Consider the following 25,292-nt stretch of genomic DNA (forward strand, 5'->3'; position numbering starts at 1 on the left):
GACATCCAAATTTCAAATCCGAATAAAGCGGGGAAACGAGAAAACCCCATCTGACCCATTACCCCAAAACCAAAACGCAACAGCTACACAAAAGAAGTTGAGAACCTACACCTTTCTTACACACTACGTTTCCATTTCTTCTGTCGCTTTGGCGCAGTGGATCCTCCCGCTACAATGGCGGAGAAGAAACCTCTGAGTCTCAACGAGCGACACAACCGCCTCCTCGAAGATATGTACCCCCAGAGCCGATCAGCCAAAACTTCTTCACTCCCAGAGCAGCCGCGCAAGGTCAAGCTAGAAGGTCGACGCCGTCTCTGCAAGCTCTCGTCCGGAGACGACGACGATGTCGCCGGATTCGATGCCCCTAGTTACTCGGGAATCACTGATTTTGTTTCTCCACCTTCAAAGGACTCCATCGATAGCGTCTTCGGCGGTGGTAACGAAATTGCGGACTTCAATTCTCCACCTGCAAAGCCTGTCATCGAGAGCGTTGCCAGTGGAGGTAACGAGATAAGGGATATACTTAACGAGTTAAGCTCGAGACTCGAATATTTATCCATCGAGAAGAGAAGACCAGTCCCTAAAACGGTTGAGCCAATTGAAGGGTGTACTCCGCTGTTTACAGATGAAGTGCCCAAGAAACAGGTTGCTCCCGTTCCTGAATATGCCAGTGCTTCTTCCTCCTTTTCTCTCTCATCGGATCCCTCTAGTTCCTCTTCGGACTCTGCAACTCAGTTTAAGGACGCCGAGGATGTTGAGATCAATGCGGAGAAACACATAGAGAATCCGAGTAAGTCATTGGATATACGAAGTGAATGTGAAGGTGATAACTTTGGTGGGGTAAAATTTGTAGAAAATGCTAGTAAAGGACATGGGTACAATGATGCGAAGACAAACAACGCTGTTTCAGTGCGACATTCTGTAGTTCCCTATGGTGACGGTGACGACGATGACAGTGTAGCTTTAAGCAGTAACGAGGCCAGTAAAAGTGTAAAGCATGAATCTCGTAATGTTGTAGAAGAAGTTCGTAATGCCGTCTCCGAAAATTATACCGATGATTCGGTTGAGGATGATGAGAAGGATACAATTACTTTGAATGGGCCCATGTCGAACTACAAATTGCCTGGTAAAATTGCAAAAATGCTTTACCCGCATCAGCGTGATGGGTTGAAATGGTTGTGGTCTCTTCATTGTCGTCGTACCGGAGGAATTTTAGGGGATGACATGGGTTTGGGCAAAACAATGCAGGTTTGTGGAAATTGTTTACACTGACTATTATTGCTTTCCTTTTGGTGATTTATTTGGTTAGATTTATTTTTTGGGTTTTCCATAACGCTTCATAGAATATATAACATTAGTTTTGGTTTGAACTTGGAAATAAGTGGCATGTTATAAATCATGAAATAGCCTCTACATTTCTTTTATTTTAGATCAGTTTTTTAAAGCTGAAAAAGAAAAAAAAGGAAATGGTACAGAACTACCATTGATCTGGTTATTACACCAGAAAAAAAAAAGACTACACAGGAACTCGGTTTTAAATTTTAGAAAATTTGTCCTTTCCCGACCTTTGATCCAAAATGGAAGCTTTTGTAATCTTGGAATATCAAATGCTTTTTTTGATGATTTTAAATGTTTGAATTATTTTATCAATGTTTTATATTGTTTCATAGTATTTTATACATTATTTGTTTTTTCATTATCTTTAGTAGTATATCTGATAGTTTGGGCAAAATTAGTTTCCATCGTCCTGAAATATTGGATGAAGTTTTGAATTTTGGACTGAAATGATTCCCTCTAATATATTTTCATATTATCTTTTGGTTGATGTGTCTGAAACTGAAGTTTTGCAAAATTCACAAACATGTAAAACTATGCTCAGGAAGGGATGGGCTACAATAGAATCATTATTGTCTATATCACTCTCAGGTCTCAGCCAACAGATATGCTAGCTGACTGGCTAATCCCATAACCCCAGCAAAACAAGATGTTTCTGCTAGCACCTAAGCTCTTGCCTTCCTTAAAACATACTGGAAGCGTCAAGAACTATATGCAAATATGCTTTCCACTGTGAATACATATTGCCATTACCTTTTCAAACAGGGATTTTTAATTAAATTTTGCATGGCGAGGTGCCCACCTAGGTGACTAGGTGACAAGGTGCCCCCTGTTGCCAAGCCTCACCTTGACGCCTTGATAACTATGCACAGACATTTTAAAATTTCAATTATTTAATGACTTGAGTGGTTTCATGAAACCAGGACTGGTTCACCGGTTCTCTGGTAAATTGGCCAGTCAGCTGGTTTTCCCTGGGTTTTTCACAATTATTGTTCTTGGGGTGTAACCAAACCGGCCAAGATCCCGGTCACGGTTCAATCGGTTCAACTGACCAGTCTGGTTCGATTTCCTAAACAGTGTTATTGCAAGGTGGTAGTAAGCTAGTTTCAATCAAAGACTGAATGTCCTTGGACTCTATGACATTGAATAGGAGAAGCTTTGAATTCAGTAACAAATCTTAATTTCTCTTTCATATAGATACCGGGGGAAACCAACAACAATATGCTGAGAGTCCAGCCAAGTGGTGGTGAATAAGAGGGATATGAAATGGGGCATTCCAGGCCCTGGGGCAGAACCCAGAGAAGTGTATTATATTGCATTTTGATTAGGGTCAGATGCAACTGAATCTTGAATGTCCACTTTTTTTGTTTGGAGTATGGGCATTATGTACTTTTTTTTTGATACTACATTATGTACTTCACTACCTGATTCTGATAATGCATTAAATTAATCTATTTGTTATGTATTGTTAAATTATAAGTGCTGGTCATAGGGGTAATTTTTTTGATAAGTGATCATAGGGGTATTTTAACTGTTAGCATAGGGGTATTTCTGTCTTTATACCTAGATTAATGTTGCTGATCTGTAATGTTGTGTTGGAACCAGTGCTCCTAATTTAAATAAGGGCACATATTGTCTTTTCAATTAATTTTAATAATATAAATACTGCTTGGCCGACTGGGAGATGTTATGTTGAGTCTTCCGGTTCAAACCAGAATTTCTTCCTTCTCTCTTTCTCTCTTTCTTCCACCTTTCTCTTTCTACATAACTGATCTCAGACAGACAGAACTCTAAGGCAGAACCGAATCATAACATGGTATCAGAGCAACTTGAATCTGCCTATATTTCTGCTTGCGTAGGTTTCTATTCTCTACGCACCCTATCTAGGGTTTTTCCTTTTTTTTCTGCATTCGATTGGAGGTAAGGGAAAGGGCTGAAAATGAGTGATCGCCCTCTTCCCTTGGAGGTTTCTATGCCTCCAGTCAGGTTGTATGTGGTCGGTTGCTGTGGTTTCTGAGATTGCCCTCTCTTGGTAGAGGAAGAATAGAGGGCCGAACTGTGTGTGCAGTGGCTGTCGTGTGTGGACTGATTTCTTGCTCGTATGGTTGTTACTTCAGTGATAAGGTAAGAGATCTCAGTGCATGATATCTGTTATGGATTAAATAGGAAGTGTGTTTCAGACCACATGCTAGGGTTTCAGACAGTAATGTGCTAGGGTTTATGCTGGTTTCTTTGTGCATTTCGAAGGAAGAGATATGATCATATAGTGGTGAGATTTCAGGTAGTTGTAGGAGTAGGGTTTGTAGTGTAAAGAGCACACTTTTCAGCAACAAGTGCTGAAATCAGTGTGATAGGTGTGATCTAGGGTTTGTGGTGTAAAGAGCAAACATTTCAGCAACAATAAGTGCTGCAATCAGTGTGACAGGTGTGACCTAGTGGTGTGCAGTGCAGATCTCAGTGGTAATAGAATTCAGCAAGTGTGCAGAATCGGTGATAACATAATGGGGGATAATAGTGATTATAAACCTAGTGTGATGGTGCCTACAGAATACCTGAATGTTCAGATGACCTCCATTAAAGTAAATGGAGAGAATTATGTGCCTTGGGCTAAATCCGTTGAAGTCTTTCTGAAGGCAAAGAAGAAGGTAAAACACATAAGAGAGGAGAAACCCTCATCTGACTTTCACGAGTATGAAGACTAGGAGCAAGAGGATGCTCAGATCATCACATGGTTGTGGAATAGTATGGAACCCAGGATTAGTGTGAACTTCATGTTTCTTGATACTGCCAAAGATGTGTGAGACCATGCGAAGAAATTGTATTCGGGGCAGGACAATACAATCAGAGTTTATCAACTGTATCAAGAGTACTTTAACCTACAACAGGGCAATCATAGTCTTGAGGAGTATTATGCCAACATGAGAAACATACGTAATGAGTTGAATGTCTATCATCCTCTCACTTCTATGTCAAGATTCAGCAACAACAGAGAGAACAACTTGATGTAACTAGATTTTTGGTGGGACTAAAGTCTGAATATGAACCAGTACGGGCTCAGATATTAGGAGGATTAGCTCTTCCCTCCTTAGAAAAGGTATTTGCTCGACTTCGGAGGATTTCTATCGGATATACTGAGAACTCTAATATCTCAGATTGATCTGCCTTTGCTGTATCGAGAGGCTGTGGTGCTAGAGGTGGAGCTAGGGGAGCTCAGTTTGGCCGTGGTGGTGGTAGTGGTTCTGCGTATGGCCGAAGTGGCAATGGTGGGCCTACTCATAATCGTGGTGGTGGTCGTACTGGGGGCAGAGATTCAGGGGGAGCCCGTGGTAGAGGACGTGGCTCAAGCCCGAGGAAGTGCACTCATTGTGGTATGGATGGACATAACATCAATTGTTGTTATGATCTACATGGTCCACCCTCAACCTGGGCTAATCATGCCGCGACCGGTGACTCAAGTTCTAGCTTTAGACAGGAGAATCATTCATCTGATCAGATGCCTCCTACACAGCAGAAGGAGATGATGAGTGTTCCCCGTGATGAATATGAGAGGTTTATCCAATCACAGCAGAACACGGCGACTTTTGCTCACTCAGGTATGGCTTGTCTGGCATCCACATCCAATCCCTGGATCATTGACTCTGGAGCCTCCGATCACATGACTGGAACTCCAGGTGTGTTTTCCTCCTTATCTCATTACTCAACATCACAATCTGTCACCCTTGCTAATGGTTTCACATCCTCAATTTGTGGTGTTGGTAATGTTGACCTAGATCCTGTATCCCTCTCCTCAGTTTTGTATGTTCCTAAATTGCCTTTTAATCTTATAGTAAGCTGACCAAATCACTTAACTGCTTCATTACCTTTTATCCTTCTATGTGTGTTTTTCAGGATCTCAAGACGGGGATGAAGATTGGTGGAGGGCATGAAGCAGGTGGACTGTATTAGCTTGACGGTGGTGGTGGTAGAACTTCAACAGCTCTCCAGTCATCCCTTTCTCCTCTCCAGTGGCACTGTCGATTTGGTCATCCGTCGCTAAAAGTCTTGAAGTCCTTGGTTCTGTCCTTGAGTCAGCTTTCTGTTTTGGATTGTGAGTCGTGTCAGTTTGGGAAACACCATCGTGTTCCCTTTAGTTCTAGGGTTGATAACCGTGTGTCGAGTCCTTTTTTTTTAGTTCATTCAGATGTTTGGGGTCCCTATAAAGTTATGTCATATAATGGATACAGATATTTTGTCATTTTTGTGGATGATTTTTCAAGGATGACGTGGCTCTATTTAATGAAAGAAAGAAGTGAATTGTTTACCATTTTTCATAAATTTTATGCTGAGATTCGTAACCAATTTGGTACCTACATCAAAGTTTTCCGTTTTGATAATGGCCGCGAATATTTATCCTCATCATTTTAGGAATACCTGGACCAACACGGCATTATACATCAGACCTCGTGTACCTACACCCCACAACAAAACGGGGTGGCTGAGAGAAAGAATCGCCATCTCCTTGAAACAACAAGATCCCTCATGCATCACATGCATGTTCCCAAACCTTTTTGGAGTGATGCAGTGCTTACCTCTTGTTTTCTGATTAATCGGATGCCCACGTTCATCCTTGATGGTCATTCTCCGTTTCAGGTCTTGTTTCCCACTTTGTCTCCGTTTCCTCTTACGCCGAGAGTTTTTTGGTGTGTCTGCTTCGTCCATAATCTGGGTCCTGGGAATGACAAGTTTGATGCCCGTTCTCTCAAATGCATCTTCCTTGGCTACTCTCGGACCCAAAAAGGTATAGGTGTTACCATCCTGGTTCTCGATGGTCCTTTGTGTGTGCTGATGTCACCTTCTTTGAGTCTACTCCGTTCTTTTTGGGGTTCGGTGATTCTTTTTCCTCATCATCACCTCCTCTTCCACTTCCCGTTATTGACCCTCCTTCCTTTGTTCCAGTCGTGGCCAAACCTTTGCCTCCGGTGCCACCACCTGTTGAACGCCCACCTATCCGTCATGTGTATACACATCGCTCGCGCGCACTAGTTATTACTCCTCCGGCTACATCTCCGTCGACGGATCTGGCACCAGACCCGCACTCAACACCTGAGCTTGATCTACCCATTGCTTTGTGGAAAGGTAAACGTACTTGCACCCTTCATCCCATTTCTAATTATGTTTCTCTTACTGACCTTTCCGCTTCCCATCGCCAGTTTGTCACCCTGTTATCATTAGTTGTTGTCCCTAAGGATGTCCAGGAAGCCCTTGCCTCTCTAGGGTGGTGCCGAGCCATGGAAGAAGAACTCTCAGAATCATACTTGGGACCTCACTGCTCTTCCTCCTGGGAAGCAAGTTGTTGGTTGTAAATGGGTTTATACGGTTAAGTATCTGCCTGATGGTAGTGTTGAACGCCTGAAAGTGCGGTTGGTTGCTAAAGGGTACTCCCAAACCTATGGTATTGACTACACAGAGACCTTCTCACCGGTTGCTAAGATAGGGTCAGTTCGTGTTGTGATCTCTCTTGCAGCCATGTATGAGTGGCCACCATATCAGCTTGATATCAAGAATGCCTTTCTACATTGTGACTTACTCGAGGAGGTCTACATGGAGCAACCAACAGGGTTTGTTGCTCAGGGGGAGGATGGTAAGGTGTGCAGACTAAGGAAGGCTATATATGGGCTTAAACAGTCTCCTCGAGCATGGTTTGGTAGGTTCAGTGAGGTGGTAAAGAAGTTTGGTATGAAACAGTGCAAAGTTGACCATTCTATATTTAGTCATGACTCTTCGGAAGGAAAAATACTGTTGGTGGTGTATGTAGATGATATCGTTATTACTAGGAATGATAACATGGGTATTGACAGGCTAAAGACTTATCTGCAGGATCATTTTCAGACAAAGGATCTTGGTAAGCTGAAATATTTCTTGGGGATAGAGGTAGCGAGATCCAAGTATGGTATTAACCTGTGCCAGAGAAAATATGTGCTTGATTTGCTGGAGGAAACAGGCTTGTTGGGTGCTAAACCAACTGAGACACCCATGGACACAAATACCAAGCTAAGCAGTGATATGGGTGAAGTGTTTGAAGACCCTGGCAGATACCGATGACTTGTGGGTAAACTGAACTACCTAACCATTACCAGACTAGACATCTCTTTTGCGGTTAGTGTGGTAAGCCAGTTCATGCAGAAACCTCTGATTCCTCATTGGAATGCAGTTTTGAGAATTGTGAGGTATCTAAAAGGGGGTCTGGGTCGCGGTTTGATATACAAGAGTGGCGGAAAACTTGAAATAGAAGGGTATTCTGATGCTGACTGGGCTGGTTCTATGTCTGATAGGCAGTCTACTACAGGCTATTGCACGTTTCTGGGAGGTAACCTGGTGACATGGAAAAGTAAGAAGCAGACGGTTGTGGCAAGGTGCTGAATGGAGAGCTAGACTGTAGTTCATATCTCCTCTAATCCAGTGTTTCATGAAAGAACCAAGCACATTGAGGTTGACTGTCACTTTGTGAGGGAGAAGGTGCTGAATGGAGAGCTAGACACTACACATGTTAATACAGGAAATCAGTGGGCTGACTTATTTACAAAATGCTTGAGTTGGGGAAGAGTGGACTACATAAGGGCACATGTCTGTCTTTATACCTAGATTAATGTTGAGGGGGAGTGTTAGCATAGGGGTATTTCTGTCTTTATACCTAGATTAATGTTGCTGATCTGTAATGTTGTGTTGGAACCAGTGCTCCTAACTTAAACAAGGGCACATATGTCTTTTCAATTAATTTTAATAATATAAATACTGCCTGGCTGACTGGGAGATGTTATGTTGAGTCTTCCAGTTCGAACCTGAATTTCTTCCTTCTCTCTTTCTCTCTTTCTTCCACCTTTCTCTTTTTACATAACTGATCTCAGATAGACAGAACTCTAAGGCAGAACCAAATCATAACATTAACAATAAAAAATAAAAAAACAACTCACTTCCAGACCAGAAAACCACCAAAAAATGAGTTCGTAATAGTCAGAGCGCACCAACAGGATAGACACAAACTATGAAAAAGCATAATAAATACCTTTTAACATCTAGCCAATCCGATCAACATGAATTGCAGATAAAAACCTCACACTTACACACTATTTCCACCCACCCTTTCAGTAGAAACAAGAAGAAAACATAATACTAACATGTACGATTTACCATCAAACCCTCTTTGAACTGCCAATTAGATGGAAACTAGAATACCACTGAAACCACCATAAACACTGCAATCTGAGGCATGAAGGCCTCCTGTAGTGGGCGATTAGTCCTTTTTGGTCACCTTTTCCCTTTGTCAAACTATGTGAGAGAAAAAACAAGTTGACCTCCGCTATAGTGTCCTTTCCTTGCTCTGATACCATGTTATTAGGACAAGAATAAATGAATAAAGATGGTAAAAACCTTAACAACAGTCCAGATTCAATCCAAACTGAAGTAGGAGAGAAGTTGAAGAATAAAGGCATGAAGCAAGCTGAAGTTGAACTAGAACTAATCTCAAATTGCCGCCCCACTTTTCTTTAATTACAATTGAACTAAAATTACATTATTACCCCTGAATTAAAAAGACAAATAAATAACAAAGATAAATAAATGGGAAAAATACTAAAATACCCTATGACCTACACTTGTAATTTAACAAGAGTGTTGTTCGAGATATAGTATATCTGTCCATGAATTGCAATGTGAAGCTTGTCAGCTTAGTAAACATCACCATGTCTCTTTTGTTCCAAGGGAAAACAATAGAGTTTCAAGTCTTTTTGAACTTATGCATTCAGATGTTTGGGGTCTTTGTCCACTTGAGTCTTAAAATGGTTTAAGTACTTCTTCATTTGTTGATGATTTCTCAAGAAAGACTTGGATTTATTTGATGAAGCCTCGTACATAAGTATTTGGTATCTTTTTTTTTCCTTTTATGCTGAAATCAAGAATTAATTTGGTGTTTTGATTTTTTTTCAATCTTATAATGCAAAAGAGTATTTTCAATGCCTGTTTCATACTTTCTTTGAGTCACATGGCATTATTATACATCAGTCTTCTTTACTCCACGGAAAAATGGGGTGGTTGAGTTGAAGAACATGCATCTACTTGACACTGCTCAGTCACTTTTGAATCAAATGCCCGTTCCTAAGAAATATTAGAGTGATGTTGTTCTTACTTCTTGCTTCCTCATTAATTGTATGCCCTCATCAGTTCTCTGTTCTCTATTGTTTTTTCTTCTTAGCTTTTGTTTCCTTTGCTTCCTTGGGTATTTGGCTGTGTATGTTTTGTTCATGGTTTGGGTTTGGGGTTGGATAATTTGGATTCTCGTGCTCTTAGATGTGTATTTTTGGGATATTTCAAGACCTAGAAGGGATGCAAGTGTTATCATCCTACTCTTTGCCACTCCTTTGTACTTCCAGATGTGTCATTTTTTGAGAATGTTCCTTATTTTTCTTTGGTTGAGTTGTTTTCTACTAGTTGGTGTCTTTACTAGCTCCTACTGTTGAGGAGCCCATGCGACCATCAATTCATGGAGCGTACACTTATGGTCCTCATCTAGTAATATTTTCAGCCTACTCTGGCTTCTCTTCAGCCATCTCTGGCTCCACCGTTGATGGGTCCTTTAGACCTAGACCCCTGTTGCTATTTGCAAAGGTAAACATGCTTGTATTGAACACCTATTTCTTGGTTTGTTTCTTTGTTCATTTATCTCCTTCCTTCATATCGGAACTTTGTGTCTTTTCTTTCATTTGTGACTGTTCTCAGGTTGGTTCATGATGCAGTTCTCTTACCAGAGTGGAAGAAGGTAATAGATGTTGAAATTCATGCTTTTCAGTCTAACTACACTTGGGACCTTACTTCTCTTCCTCCAGGGAAGAAAGTGGTTGGTTGTCCATGGGTTTATATTGTAAAACACTAAACAGATGGCAGTGTAGAGAGGTATAAGGCATTTTGGTGGTAGAAGGGTATACTTATTGAGTTTGACTATACTGATACCTTCTCACCTGTAGATAATATGGGTTTGGTTTGTATAATCATTTCTTTGGTTGCTTACTTTGAATGGCTGTTGTTCTAGTTGGATGAGAAAAATGCTTTCCTCCATGATGCCCTCAAAGAGGAAGGTGTGCAGATTAAGGAAAGCAATTTATGGGTTGAAACAATCTCCGAGAGCTTGGTTTGGAAGATTTAGTAGCGTTCTACAATAGTTCAGGATGAAACAATGTAGTGTTGATCACTCATTGTTTAATATGCATACTACTTCAAGGAAGATTTTTTTGGTGGTTTATGTTGATGACATTATTATTACCAAAAGTGATAAACAAGGTATTGAAGAGTTGAAACAATTTTTATAGAGCTAGTTTCAAACTAAGGACTTGGGGCACTTAAAAAGTATTTTTTGGGCATTGAAGTAGCATGGTTAAAGTGGGGAATCTCTCTCTCTCTCTCTCATACACACACACAAAGGAAATATGTGCTTGATTTGTTGGAAGAAACATGTCTATTGGAGGCAAACAATACACACCCCTGTAGATCTGAATATAAGGATATCTGATAGTGAGGGGGAGTTTTTAGCTGATCTTGGAGTACAGGAGGTTAGTAAGGAAATTAATTTATCTTACAAATATAAGATTAGATATCTCCTTTAGTGTTGGATTCAAGGTTTAAAATGTTGATGTCAGTGGAAATGTCGGTCATCCAAATATAAGAAACATGTCAGAAATGTTGAAAATATTGTAAAAATTATAGACATGGTGGAAACATTATAAAATATGCAAAATATAAAATGATAAAAGAAGCATAAACAACACCTTTTTAAATTATTATCTTGTTCCAAATCATTAATAAAAGCTAAGAAACTAAGGTTATAGACAAATGAATACGTTATGAAGTTGCCCTATAAACCTTAAGTTTCAGAGCTTCATGATAGAATGAGTTAAAGCAAAATTTCAACTCATAGAAAGTGTAAATAGTTATAATAGATCAACCAAATAATCTATTACACAAACAAAAACTAATATTTAACTTCATTTTTGAAATGAATATTGAGCTAGCTCAAAGTGGTAATCATGTAAGTTAGGTGGACAATAACATTGTTACTTCACATATCTACAATATCGTCACCAACTTATGTTATAAAACCATCTCTTGTACTCCACATATTACTAGTAGTGTTCATTGGGGAATATGTTCCAGTAAAATTTCATGTCGCTACCCATGGAAGTGGAAATGGAAATATAGAAATTATCTCTTGTATTCCACAGTGCTAGTAGTGTTCATTGGGGAAATGTTGATTCTGGTAAAATTTCGTGTCGCTACCCATGGAAATGGAAATATTTTGTGGAAATATTAGGAACATTAGGGACATTTTAAACTATGGTTGGATTGTTGAGCTAGTTTATGTAGAATCCGTGGTCGACCCAGGAATATCATTATAATGTTACGTTATTTAAAGGGAGCTCTAGGTGAAGGATTGTTTTTTTTTTCTTTTTTTTTGATGAATGCTCTAGGTCAAGGATTGTTGTATAAGAAAGGAGGAGAACTCTCTTTAGAGGGCTATACAGATGGGTCAGATGCTGATTGGGTAGGATCAATCACAGATTTGTAAGAAGCAGAGTGTAGTTGCTTGGATTAGTGTTGAGACAGTGAATAATGCCATGACTCATACTACTTGTGAGTTGATGTGGCTAAAACAACTATTACAAGAGATAGTATTAGCTGTTTTAACTCCCGTTAAGTTGTTTTGTGATAATCAAGCAACTATTTGCATTTCCTCCAATCTAGTGTTTCACGAGACAAATAATGGATCAAATTCTTATTGCCAATGAATGTGTAGAGTTTAGAAGGGAAAATCAAAAGGGATGTTCTATAAGTTGGATTTAGAAAAGGCTTATGACATGGTTGATTGGGAGTTCCTTATAGAAATTCTCAATCGAAGGGGCATTGGAGCAAGATGGTATAAATGGGTGAAGGGTTGCATCTCCTCTTGTCACTTTTCAATTTTGGTGAATGGAGTAGCAAGGGAGTTTTTTCCTGCTAAGAAAGAGATCCCTTGTTCTCCTTTCTCTTTACTTTAGTGGCCAATGTTTTGAGTGATATATTGTACAGGCAGATGTTAATAGTTTGCTTAGAGGTTGGAGAGTTGGGAGGAAGTGGTGGTCACACACCTACAATTTACAAATGACATTATTTTATTTTGTGAAGGAAAAAAAGAAGAGCTTGTAAACTTAAAGAGGCTTGTGAATAAATTTGAAAGAATTTCCAACCTTAAAGTGAATTGGGGCAAGAGCTGTGTGGCAGGGGTGGAATCTAGGGAGTGAAGAGGTGGATCTTCTAGTTAGGCTTTTGGGATTGTGTAGTGGGGGAATGGCCATTGCAATATTTGAGGCTACCATTGGGAGGGAATCCAAACTCAAATAGCTTTTGGTACCTAGTGATTGAAAGATTTACCAAACGAATGGCGAATTGGAAGAGAAACTACATTTCATTGGGGGTAGGATAACTCATGAAGTCAACATTGGCCAATTTACTAGTGTATTTCCTTTCTACCTTTAGAATACTAGTGAAAGTGGCAAACCAATTAAAGAGGATTACAAGGAATTTCTTATGGGAACCAAGGGGCATTAAGAAGGATCACCTAGTGAAGTGGGAGGTGGTTTCTAAAAGTAGAGATGAAGGAGGACTAGGAATAAGAAATGCCAAATTAAGAAATAAAGCACTCTAAAAGTGGACTAGAAGGTCAGCTTATGGACTAGCTCATACTTTAGCTAAACGGGGGACAATGAGGGAGAATCTATTCTGGGCAGAATTGTAAAAAGGATTATTGTGGGTTTAGCACCTTATTTCAGGGGCTTACAGTTGTATATGATATTTCTTTTAAGTTGCTTTAATGAAGTTACCATTTCCAGTAAGACTCCGGATCTCCTGCCCACGAGAACTCTGCCCATGCCTGCCCACAATACACTTCCCCCCGTGAATTGGGAACATCTCCCCCTGCATAATGCAGAGGATGAGATGTTCTCCATGTGTAGCTGCGATAAACGTGGGCAGAGTTCTCGTGGGCAGGAGATCTGGACTCTTCCAATAAAAAAATCTAGTGTTTCACGAGATGACCAAACGTATAGAAGTGGATTGTCACTTTGCAAGGGAGAAAGATGTTAGTGGAGAAATAGTTACACCCTACGTGAAGTCTGAAGATTAGCTAGCTGACCTCTTCACTAGGGCTGTACACGGGTCGGTTCAGTTCAGGTTCACTTAATTGTGTCTACTGAACCGATACTATTGGGTTGACCAGTGGGCCAACTGAAACTGACTGACAAGCACTAAGAACTGATGTTGGGATTTGTTTTGCATTTTGGTTGGTTTCATTGGTTAACAGAACCGAAATGATTCTTTGCAACAATAAAATTGTCATGAATGGCAAAAATCAAAAGAAAACATGTTTTAATTTCAATTTTCTTAAACTGGATGAAATTTTCATGCCACTTTTTTGTATTATATCCAATAAAAAGAAAAGGAACAAAATAATTTATCACACAAACAAATTTCATAGGTGGTATATCACCACCACAAGATATAATCCATCACATAAACAAGAAAATATGAGCAACATAACAAAAACAAAATATACAAATTGTTATTTTTATTTTATTATTTTTGATCAGCAAAGAAAAATTAATTTTATTAAGCAGCCAACCCCTTTCTTCAAGCCTCTAGCACCCAACTCCTGCCACCAAGACTTAATTTCTCCACAAAGGTGGTGGGATCTTCTAGCCACATATTTCGAACCTGAACAAATGGTCATTTTTATTCTAAAATTGTTTTAAAAAACCTAATAGACTAATAGTAATAACCTCAGTTAATGGCAATTAGAAAAAGAAAAAAAAAAGATGTGAAGGGGGTGCATCTTATGGAGGTGTTTGCAAGGACTGAGACATAAGGAGAAATCCCCATTTTCTCAAACCCCCATCGCCATTACTGCACCTAAAGGAAGGAAATGCAAGAAAACCTGATTCGTTTCCCCTTTTTCTTGGAATGAAATAAAAATAAAAATCATTGGAAACCAGAACAGATACCTGGTATGCTGGTAGAGTATAAGGAGATGGAAGCTTCGACCTTTAAACATGAGTTGTTGAGAGTTAAGCTGATCTCTGATGAGTTTTTGCTGTTGCTCAAGAAGGTCAAGGACGAAAGCAAATAAAGAGAATAAGGTTAGGGTTGTGGGGTTATATTTAGTCAGGGGTAGTTTGGGAATTGAAGTATTATAATATATATATTTTGATTCAGGTCAGTTTCGGTTTGGATACACAATCATAACTCGAGAACCGAACAGATTAATCGGGTTCTATACTTTTCTAAACAGAAACCGACCAACCTCTTTGAGAAACTGACCAACTCAGGTCAAGTCAGATCAGTTTGGTTGGTTTCTAAGGTTTTATGAACAGCCCTTCTCTTCACCAAAGGGTTAAATTAGGCATGGATGAAATACATTTATAACAAGTTGGAACTTTATGATGTATATGTGAAAATTTGAGAGAAAAATGAATTGATTGTATTGTCTTGGAAGGAGCATATGCACAACTTTATATAGAATTACAGAGCTAATTTACAGGGTGATAAAATAGGAAACTAACTTTTCCTAAAAAACTAATTTCTATATCAGTGGGATTCTCCAATTAATATCCCATGATTCTAGGATATCCCATGATTCTAGGAAATTAAGTTTCCTAAACTGATGGACCTAAAATTATGGAGAATCAATCAGAGTCAATCTTCTACTTTCCAACACTCCCCCACAAGCTGGTGAATATGCATCTTTCATTCCCAGCTTGGAGATAAGTCCTTGGAATGCCACACTGCAAAGCCCTTTTGTCAGCACATCTGCCAGTTGACCATTCGTTGAGACGTATGGAGTGCAAATTAATCCGCTATCCAGCTTTTCCTTTATGAAATGCCTATCTATCTCAATGTGCTTTGTCCTGTCATGTTGGACGGGATTGTGAGCAATGTTAATAGCTGACTGGTTGTCATAGAATAATCTCATTGGACCTTCCCATCTGATATTTAGGTCTTCCAAAATTATCTTGAGCCATAGTAATTCACATACTCCCTGAGCCATTGCCCTGAATTCTGCCTCCGCACTTGATCTAGCTACCACATTCTGCTTCTTACTCCTCCATGTCACAAGATTTCCTCCAAGGAACGTACAGTAACCTGTAGTGGACCGCCTATCCATGGGAGAGCCTACATAATCTGCATTGGTGTATACCTCTAGGGTTAATCCAGTATTTCTTTTAAACAAGATTCCTTTGCCAGGAGTAGCCTTTAGGTAATGTAGTATCCTATAGACCGCCTGTAGGTGAACCTCTTTCAGGTTGTGCATAAACTGGCTAGCCACGCTCACGGCATATGCTATGTCTGGCCTTGTATGGGCAAGATATATAAGTTTTCCTACTAATCTTTGGTACATTTCCCTATTCACGGCTGGATCTTCATTTGCTTCTCCCAATTTGTGATTTGGCTCAATCGGTGTGGAGGATGGTTTGCATGCTAACTTTCCTATCTCTCTTAAAATATCTGTTACATATTTCTATTGTGAGATAAAGATGCCTTCTCTGGAATGAGCTACTTCAATCCCTAGAAAATACTTCAATCTCCCAAGTTCTTTTATTTCGAATTCTTTGACTAGGCATCTTCTCAAGGCTTCCTTCTCCTTTTCATCATTTCCTGTCACAATTATGTCATCGACATATACCAGAAGAGCCGTGACTCCCCCTGCATCCGAATGCTTTATAAAGAGTGTGTGATCTCCCTGACTTTGTTTGTATCTGATGGCAAGCATAACTTTAGTAAATCTTCCAAACCACGCCCTAGGTGATTGTTTGAGACCATATAGTGCTTTCTTCAACCTGCAAACTTTATTTTCTTTTAGATTTCCTTTGAAGCCTGGAGGAATATCCATGTATATCTCCTCCTCTAAATTACCATGAAGAAAAGCATTCTTTACATCAAATTGGTCCAAGTACCAGTCGAAGTTAGCTGCTAGTGACAACAAAATTCTTACCGTATTCATCTTAGCCACTGAAGCGAATGTTTCCTGATAGTCAACACCATAGGTTTGTGTATATCCTTTTGCCACGAGTCTTGCCTTGTATCTTTCTAGAGAGCCGTCTGACTTGTACTTTACTGTGAAAATCCACTTGCAGCCCACGGGTTTCTTTCCTAGTGGTAGGTCAACAATTTCCCATGTTTGATTTTTATCTAGAGCCTGCATCTCTTCTCTCATAGCATCTTTCCATTTCTCATCAGATAATGCCTCAGATAAAGTATTAGGAATATGAATGGTGTTTAGACTAACTAGGAAACTCCTATGTGATGGTGAGAATTTTTTAAAGGACACAAAATTTGCTAAGGGATATAAGGGATGTTTAGTGCATTCTCTTGTGCCTTTCCTAAGAGCAATAGGAAGATCTTGGTCAGATGCTAATTTAGAAGAAATTTCTGGAACTGTATTTACCTCATTCTCAGGATTAGGAGTTGAATCTTGAACCTGCACAAGATTAGGATCCTGATTTCTTCTTCTTGAATATACCTGCAATCTCATAGAGTCACAAAGTTCATCATTCTCTGTCATGGGTCTGGTATGAATGGGTGAAGAAGTTGGTTTGGTTTGAGGTGGTTCGATAGGTGCAGATACGGATTGAACTGGTATAGATGCTGAGTTTGGGTGTTGAGAAACTGTAGGTAGACCAAGCGGGAACAATTCTCTGTCCTTATCTTCAATGAATGACAAAGACTCCCCCTGAAGATAAGGTTGAGTGAAATATGGTGTTTTTTCTTCAAAAGTGACATCAATAGAGACAAAATTTTTTAGTAGGTGGGTGGTAACACTTATAACCCTTTTGGGTGGACAAATAACCCACAAAAATACACTTGATGGCTCTTGGATCTAACTTCCCTCTATTATGGGTATGAACATGGACAAAAGCAGTGCATCCAAAGATTCTTGGGGTGAGATTATTTGTTGTACGTAGATCGGGATAAAATTGAGAAAGTGTTTGCATTGGTGTTTTAAATCCCAACACCCTCGAAGGTAATCAATTTATAATGTCTGCGGCTGTAAGCACAGCTTCCCCCCAATAGATTTTTGGAACATGCTGGTGGAAAAGTAAGGCTCGGGTTGCAGCTAGTAGATGACCATTCTTCCTTTCTGCTACTCCGTTTTGTTGTGGAGTATTAATGCAGGAGGATTCATGGATAATCCCTTCTTTTTGAAAATATGGGGATAAAGTTTGGTTGAAATAATCCCATGCATTATCCGATCTAAATCTTTGATTCTGACCCCAAACTGATTTTGGATCATGTTATGGAAATTTGGGAGTACACTACTTACATCTGATTTAGATTTAAGAAGAAAGATCCAAGAGACCCTAGTGGAATCATCAATAAAAGAAACGAACCATCGTGAGCCAGACACATTTGGAACTGTGGAAGGTCCCCATATATCACTATGGATCAAAAAGAATGGGACTGAACTTCTCTTGTTACTGATTGGAAAGGCCACACGCTTGTGTTTTGCAAATTCACACACATCACAATGAAAATATTCAACACTCAATCCTTTAAACAAGGAGGGAAACATAGTTTTCAGAATTCCAAAAGATGAATGTCCTAGTCTAAAGTGATGAAGCCAAATGGTGTCTTTGTTGGATGATGAAAGGAATGACAGAGATAACTTATCCTGGACAATATTTGATTTGCATGATTCTTCAAGATAGTAGAGTCCATTCTTCTCCTTAGCAAGTCCAATCCTCTTCCCCGAATCCTGGTCCTGAAATATACAGTAAGAAGGATAGAAAAGCACATTACAGTTCATGTCATGGGTGAGTTTTTGGATGGATATCAGGTTAGTGGACAATTTTGGAACATGAAGGAACCGTCTGCAATGGCTATTTTTCGATTGCTACGGTAGTAAGGGAACCGTCTGCAATGGCTATTTTTCGATTGCTTGGGCAGGGGGTGTAAGTGCTAAAATGTAGTGAGGAGTGAGTCATGTGATCTGTGGCTCCTGAGTCAATAACCCATAAATCCCTAATAGGTTCATCTGAGACATTTAGTCCGTGAGGAATAGAAAACTTACCTGAGATTGCAAGAGAGCCTGTACCACTAGGTTTCTCCAACGATCCCAGAAGCCCCCTTAACTTTTCGATCTCCTCCTTATTGAACTCGGTCTTGTCCGGAGGCTTTTCTTGGCTCGACTGGTTTGTGGTGAAGTTAGCTTGACTTCGACTCTTCTGTTGTCCTCCTCGGTAGCCCCATTCCCTATTCAATGGTTTACCATTCAGCTTCCAACTCTTCTCCTTGGTGTGCCTTGGTTTCTTGCAATAGGTACACCAAAGAGACTCCTTGTTGTCCCGTGCAGAGGACAAATCTGTCTTCATTCCTTCCAGTATTTTCGGTTGTTCCATCCTTGTAGTCATGGCTGAACCTTCTAGTACTTGGGGTTCAAGCATAACCCCCCTACGGCTTTCTTTAGCACGAATCAGAGAAATAGTCTCATTTAGAGATGGTACCTCTTCTTTGCCGAGAATCTGGACCCTAACTTGATCAAATTCTGTGTTGAGTCCTACAAGAAAGTCATAAACGCGATCTTTTTCGATAAAACTCTTTAGGATTGCTGCATCCGCTGCACATTTAGTCTCAATGCACCGATAATGATCGAGTTCTTGCCACAGGTTTTGCAGTAAATTTGCATACTCGGTAACTGTCTTGCTGCCTTGTTTAGTTGCTCCAGTCTTGACTTTGATTTCAACACTTGTGCTGCATCACGTGCTTTTGAATATGTTTGTCGGACGGCGTCCCAGATCTCTTTAGCTGTGGATAAAAACATACACGTGTCGCTGATTTCAGGGTTCATTGAATTCCATAACCATGACATGATCATAGAGTCAGCTTTGTTCCATGCATCAAATCTTGGATCTCCTTCCTTCGGTCCCGTCCCTAAGAGATGGCTAAGCTTTCCTTTTCCATTTAAATATGTTCGAACAAATTGAGACCACTTCAAATAATTTTTCCCGTTCAACCTATATGCTGCCTGAATGTTTTGCAGGTCGCCAGATGCTTGATGTGAGGAAACTTCTTCCGATTGTGCAGTGGTATTTGATACGGTGGCTTTTGACATATTGGGTGGGCTTCAAGAAAGAGAGAAAAACAAACAATGAAGGTTTGAAAAACTTAGTAAGGGTTGGCGATGAAGGCCTAAAGAATCATTCAGCCAATGTAAAAAAAAAGGTAACTGTAATGCTCCACCAAACTGAAGAGTGGATCGAAACCACTCAAAATCAAAACTGATCCAAATGAAACCAAAGGGATTCAGTAAATCTGCTCTGGGCAACACCAGATCTAAGATTTCAGACTGATCTGATGTCTCTACAAAGAGATCCAAGAAAAAAGGATGAATCCGATGGCGCAACAGTCCAGAAGAAGCAAAAATGTAGAGTTCAGATCTGTAAAAATGTAGAGTTCAGATCTGTAGCCGATCTCGAAGAAGAATCAAGGACACTCAAGAACCTCCCAAATACTGTTTGAGAGTTCTTGAACCAGCAGCAGAGATGACCAAAGAGATACTATGTGTGGATTAGGTCGTAACCTGGCTTTGATACCATGTGAAAATTTGAGAGAAAAATGATATTGTCTTGGAAGGAGCATATACACAACTTTATATAGAATTACAGAGCTAATTTACAGGGTGATAAAATAGGAAACTAACTTTTCTTAAAAAACTAATTTCTATATCAGTGGGATTCTCCAATTAATATCCCATGATTCTAGGATATCCCATGATTCTAGGAAATTAAGATTCCTAAACTGATGGACCTAAAATTATGGGGAATCAATCAGAGAGTCAATCTTTTACTTTCCAACAGTATATGCTCTAACTTGAGGGGGAGAGTTAAATTATAAGTGCTGGTCATAGGGGTATTTTAGCCTTTCTCCATTAATTTTTATTTGTTATTTATTTGCCTTTTTAATTCAAGGGTAATAATGTAATTTTAGTTCAATTATAATTAAAGAAAAGTGGAGCGGCAGTTTGAAATTGGTTCTAGTTCAATCTCAGCTTACTTCGTGCCTTCGCTCTTCAACTTCTTCTCTACTTCTCTCCTACTTCAGTCTAGATTGAATCTGGACTGTTTCTAGGTTTTCTACCATCTTTATTTATTTATTCTTATTCTGATAACATCTGTAATCATTCATGGAGAGAGAGAGACGAGAGAGAGAAAGAGAAGAAGAGGAAGATATGATTGAAAGAAAAAGAAAAACCACTTCTGGCTGCCGCCAGTTCATTATTTAATTAACTTAATATAAAAAGAATGGAGATTACAAGTATGCCCCTGGCGGCACTCCCTAGAAACAAACTATTAAGAAAGAAAGAAAATAACTAACTGACAACATCTTAAGCTAACAACCCACTAACAACAACAATAAAATAACAATTAAATGATCCTCACAACACTCCCCCTCAAGTTGGGCTGAATATGTCTATCATGCCTAGCTTGTCACATAACTCATTGTGCCGCAAGTATGGAAGCCCTTTTTTGAGGACATCAGCGAGTTGTTCCTTGGAGTTGACATAAGGGATGCAAATTTCCCTTTTTTCCAATTTTTCCCTTATGAAGTGTTTGTCCACCTCAATGTGCTTCGTCCTCTCATGTAGGACAGGGTTGCTAGCGATGTTTATGGCTGCTTTGTTGTCACAGTAAAGAGACATAGGATTATGAACAACAACTCCAAGCTCCCCTAGAAGATTTTTTAGCCAAAGGACTTCAGCCACCCCATGTGCCAGAGCTCTATATTTAGCTTCAACACTTGACCTTGCTACCACACTTTGTTTCTTGCTTTTCCAGGTCACTAGGTTTCCTCCCACAAATGTGCAATACCCACTCGTGGATTTTCTGTCATCCACAACACCTGCCCAATCAGCATCTGTAAAGACTTCCACCTTTAGGTGATTATGTTTACTGAATAGTAGACCTGTTCCGGGATACTTTTTCAAGTATCTAAGAACTCTCTCTACTGCCTCCATGTGTGGTTTCTTAGGAGAGTGCATGAATTGGCTTAGAACCCCAACTAAATAGGCAATGTCTGGATGGGTCATGGAAAAATAAATCAGTTTTCCCACTAACCTTTGGAACTGTTTCACATCTTTCAGAGGTTCACTATCACAGTCACCCAACTTGTGGTCAACATCCATGGGAGTATCTGCTGGCCTTGCACCTAATTTGCTTGTCCTGTAATAGATCAAGGGTGTATTTCCTTGAGAAATGAAGATACCTTTTTCTGAGCGGGCGACTTCAATTCCACGGAAGTACTTCAGGGGACCTAAATTTTTCACTTCAAATTTAGATGCAAGGAATTGTTTCAATTTTTGTATTTCTGAACTCCAATTTTCTGTAATGATGATATCATTCACATACACTATCAATACAACAACCTGTTCCTAACATCTCTTCACAAAGAGTGTATGATTAGACTGACATTGTTTGAAACCCACCTGCCGAACTACCATGTGAAACTTACTGAACCAAGCTCTGGGAGATTGTTTTAAACCATAAGGAGACTTTCTCAGCTTGCACACATTATTTTCACTTCCCTTGGCACATAATCCAGGGGGTTGAACCATGTATACTTCTTTCTCTAAGTCACCATTCAAAAAAGCATTCTTTATGTCCAGTTGATGCAATTCCTAGTCAAAGTTAGCAGCTAATGACAGGAGAACCCTAATTAAGTTAATCTTAGCTACTGGAGCAAAAGTCTCATCATAGTCAACCCCGTACACTTGAGTGTACCCTTTGGCTACTAATCTTGCTTTATACCTTTCAACTGTTCTGTCTGCCTTGTGTTTAACTGTAAACACCCACTTACACCCCACGGGGTCTTTCCCCTTTGGAAGATCCACCAATTCCCAAGTTTGATTTTTATGAAGAGCATTAATCTCCTCCTTCATGGCATCTGTCCATTTGGGGCATTTTAAGGCTTCTGCAACATTTCTGGGAACAGGGATGCAATCAACTACGGATAGAAAGGCTCGGTATGAGGGGGAAATGTGATCATAGGAGACAAACTGGGTAATGGGGTGTTTGGTAGTGCATGACCTAACTCCCTTTCTTTGAGCAATAGGAATGTCAAGGTCATCCACAGTAGGAGTAGGGGTATCAGTAGGTGCAACAGGGATTGGACTTACCTCCTGGGAGTCTAATGGTGTCGGTTGCTCAATGTTTGGCTGCTCCACATCTCTATCACATTGCTTATCTCTACGACGTGTATGTTGGAAGACACGAAAGGGAGCAAGGTTTGGAATAGAAGGAAGAGAGACTTGGCGGACCTGAACCTGCTTCTCCTCTTCCACACTATTACTCTCCCCCTAAGGAGAAGCAGGGAAGAATGGCTCAAACTCAAAGAAGGACACATCCATAGACACAAAAAACTTATGACTAACGGGATCAAAGCACCGATACCCTTTTTGAGAGGAGGGATACCCCAGGAAGATACAAGGAATGGACCAAGGGTCTAACTTATCTCGAGACGGAGACAAATCATGGACAAAGGCATGACAACCAAAAACTCTCATGGGAATGGAAAATAAAGGGGACTGAGGGAACAACAACTGATGAGGGGCCATGTAGTTCAGCACTTTGGAGGGCATGTGATTGATGACATAAGCAGCTGCAAGTATAGCATCCATCCAAAACCTTTTGGAACATTCATGTGTAACATCATCCCGCGAGCTACCTCAAGGAGGTGTCCGTTTTTTCTTTCTGTAACACCATTTTGTTGTGGTGTTCTGGTGCATGAGTTCTTATGAATAGATCCGTGAGAGGCAAAGAACTCATTGTGCTCACCATGGAAGTATTCTTTTGCATTGTCGGATCAGAAGATCTGTATTTCAACATGGAATTGCGTAAATACCATCCTTTGGAAGTCTTTCACAATCTTTGGAACTTCGTCTCTACTACGCATAGGGAATACCCATGTATAGCGAGAGTAGTCATCGATCAATGTGATAAAATACTTATATCCGCCCTCAGAGATTAAAGTAGTAGGCCTCCATACATCAGAATACACAACATGAAAAGGAACACTTGATCTTTTATTATTTGAGTGAAAAGTTGTTCTACATTGTTTGCTCAATTGACACGTTTGACATTGGAACTCTGACACTGAACATGACTTATATAAAACCGGTAACAAAGACTTTACTATTTCAAAAGATACATGACCTAACCGACTATGCCACAAAAAAATTTGACTCTTATTTGACTGACTATGTGACTCTGAGGATGACACCAAGAGACCAGCTTTGTTGTCGAGAATGTAGAGACCATCCACTAGGCTCCCTCTACCAATCGTCCTCCCAGAAGTTAGATCCTGAAAAACACATGAACTAGGGAAAAAGGTTACACTACAGTTTAAAGAGCTTGTGATACTACTAATTGAAAGCAAATTTATAGGAAGTTGAGGGATATGCAATACACAATTCAGGTTAAGGCCATGGGGAAGAGATATTGATCCTTGGCCTACAATGGAGGGGAATGAGCCATCTGCAAGCCTCACTTTATTCCTTCCTGACAAAAGACTATAGGTCTGAAACAAGTTCGGCTTATCGGTCATGTGGTTAGAGGCCCCTGAGTCAATGATCCAAGGGGAACCAGTGGGAGTGACATGGAATGTAGAAGCCATATTACCTGATGTAGATGCAAATGAAGTAGGAGTACCAGTGATTGAGCTATCCATCTTTCGCAAAGCCCTACCATATGACTCCAAGTGGTCTCTGAAGGAATTCATTATATCTTCCTTGGGGTCAGAATTATTAAGGTGGTCCCAGGTAGTACCGGCAACCTGAGTATCTTGGGTTGCCACATGTGCTGCATTATGTGCTGTGTTCATCTTTTTCTGACCTTGCCCTTTACCCTGTTCTTGGTTCTTCACTGTCCACTTGGGTTTCTCGTGAATGTCCCAACATGTGTCACGTGTATGCCATGAGCGTCGACAGTGGGTACAAAACAACTTGTCTTTATCATCAGCCTTCTTGGTGTCACTTTTCTTCCCCATGTTGTTATTACTCATTGCAGCCAAAGCAACTTGTTGCTCCCCCTCGGTTGTAACCATCACACTCCGCCTACTTTCTTCCGATTGAACAAGGGAGTATGCCTCGTGAACCGACGACAACTCTTTGCTTCCTAAGATCTGAACTTTCAAGGGTTCATAAGCAGGGTTTAGTCTCAACAAGAAGGCAAACACACGCTGCTGAGAAATCAGCTTCTTGTAGGCCTTAGCATCGTCGTCATGTTTCCACTATATAGCTTGATAATGATCCAATTCTTTCCATATGGAAGTAAGGGCTGAATAATAGGAAGACAAACTATGATTTCCCTGTTTACAAGTTGAGGATTCAGCTTGCAACTGGTAAACCTTGGCACAATGCCTTTGCTCGGAATAGGTAGTTTTTCCTTGTTCCCAGATCTCACTTGCGGTGTCTGCCCACATAAAGTTCTTCTTCACATTCGGTTCCATGTCTGCAAGGAGCCAAGACATCTCCATACTGTTTTCTTGGTCCCACCTATCATGTTCAGCTGTCTCACTCTTGGGTTCTTTCACCCTTCCATTTATGTAACCAGCTTTTCCCCTTGCTGTTATATAAAGTTTTACACTTTTAGCCCACTCCAGGTAGTTTAGACCATTTAAAGGGGTAATGGGCATGGGAAACATCATGTTTTCACCTCCCATACCAGCTGTGCTGCGGGTCGGTGTAACCCCCGATGAAGTTGAATCATAGTTTGCCATAGAGTACTGCTGAAATCAGACCAAATCCCACACTACTACACAACAACCACAAACAGAATACCAACCCTCAAGAAATTTACTTCTGGGATGTGGAAAAGAAAACAAAAAAATTGCTGAAATCAACTCTGTGATGG

The 25,292-nt window shown here is 40.1% G+C and overlaps 1 protein-coding gene across 2 annotated transcripts in view; it reads left to right on the top strand.

The window, feature by feature from the left end:
* The first annotated feature begins 67 nt into the window (after positions 1-67).
* LOC104605848 (protein CHROMATIN REMODELING 24-like) overlaps positions 68-25,292 on the top strand; it is an 84,769-nt gene continuing 59,544 nt past the window's right edge. For both annotated transcript variants that reach the window (XM_010270783.3, XM_010270784.3), the window contains exon 1: positions 68-1,248. In XM_010270783.3, coding sequence (XP_010269085.1) covers positions 175-1,248 — 1,074 coding nt within the window. In that variant the 5' untranslated portion in view covers positions 68-174. The remainder of the gene's footprint in view (positions 1,249-25,292) is intronic.

Source organism: Nelumbo nucifera, chromosome 1 (assembly GCF_055504915.1).
Source record: "Nelumbo nucifera cultivar China Antique chromosome 1, China Antique-T2T, whole genome shotgun sequence".
Classification (NCBI taxonomy): Eukaryota; Viridiplantae; Streptophyta; class Magnoliopsida; order Proteales; family Nelumbonaceae; genus Nelumbo; species Nelumbo nucifera.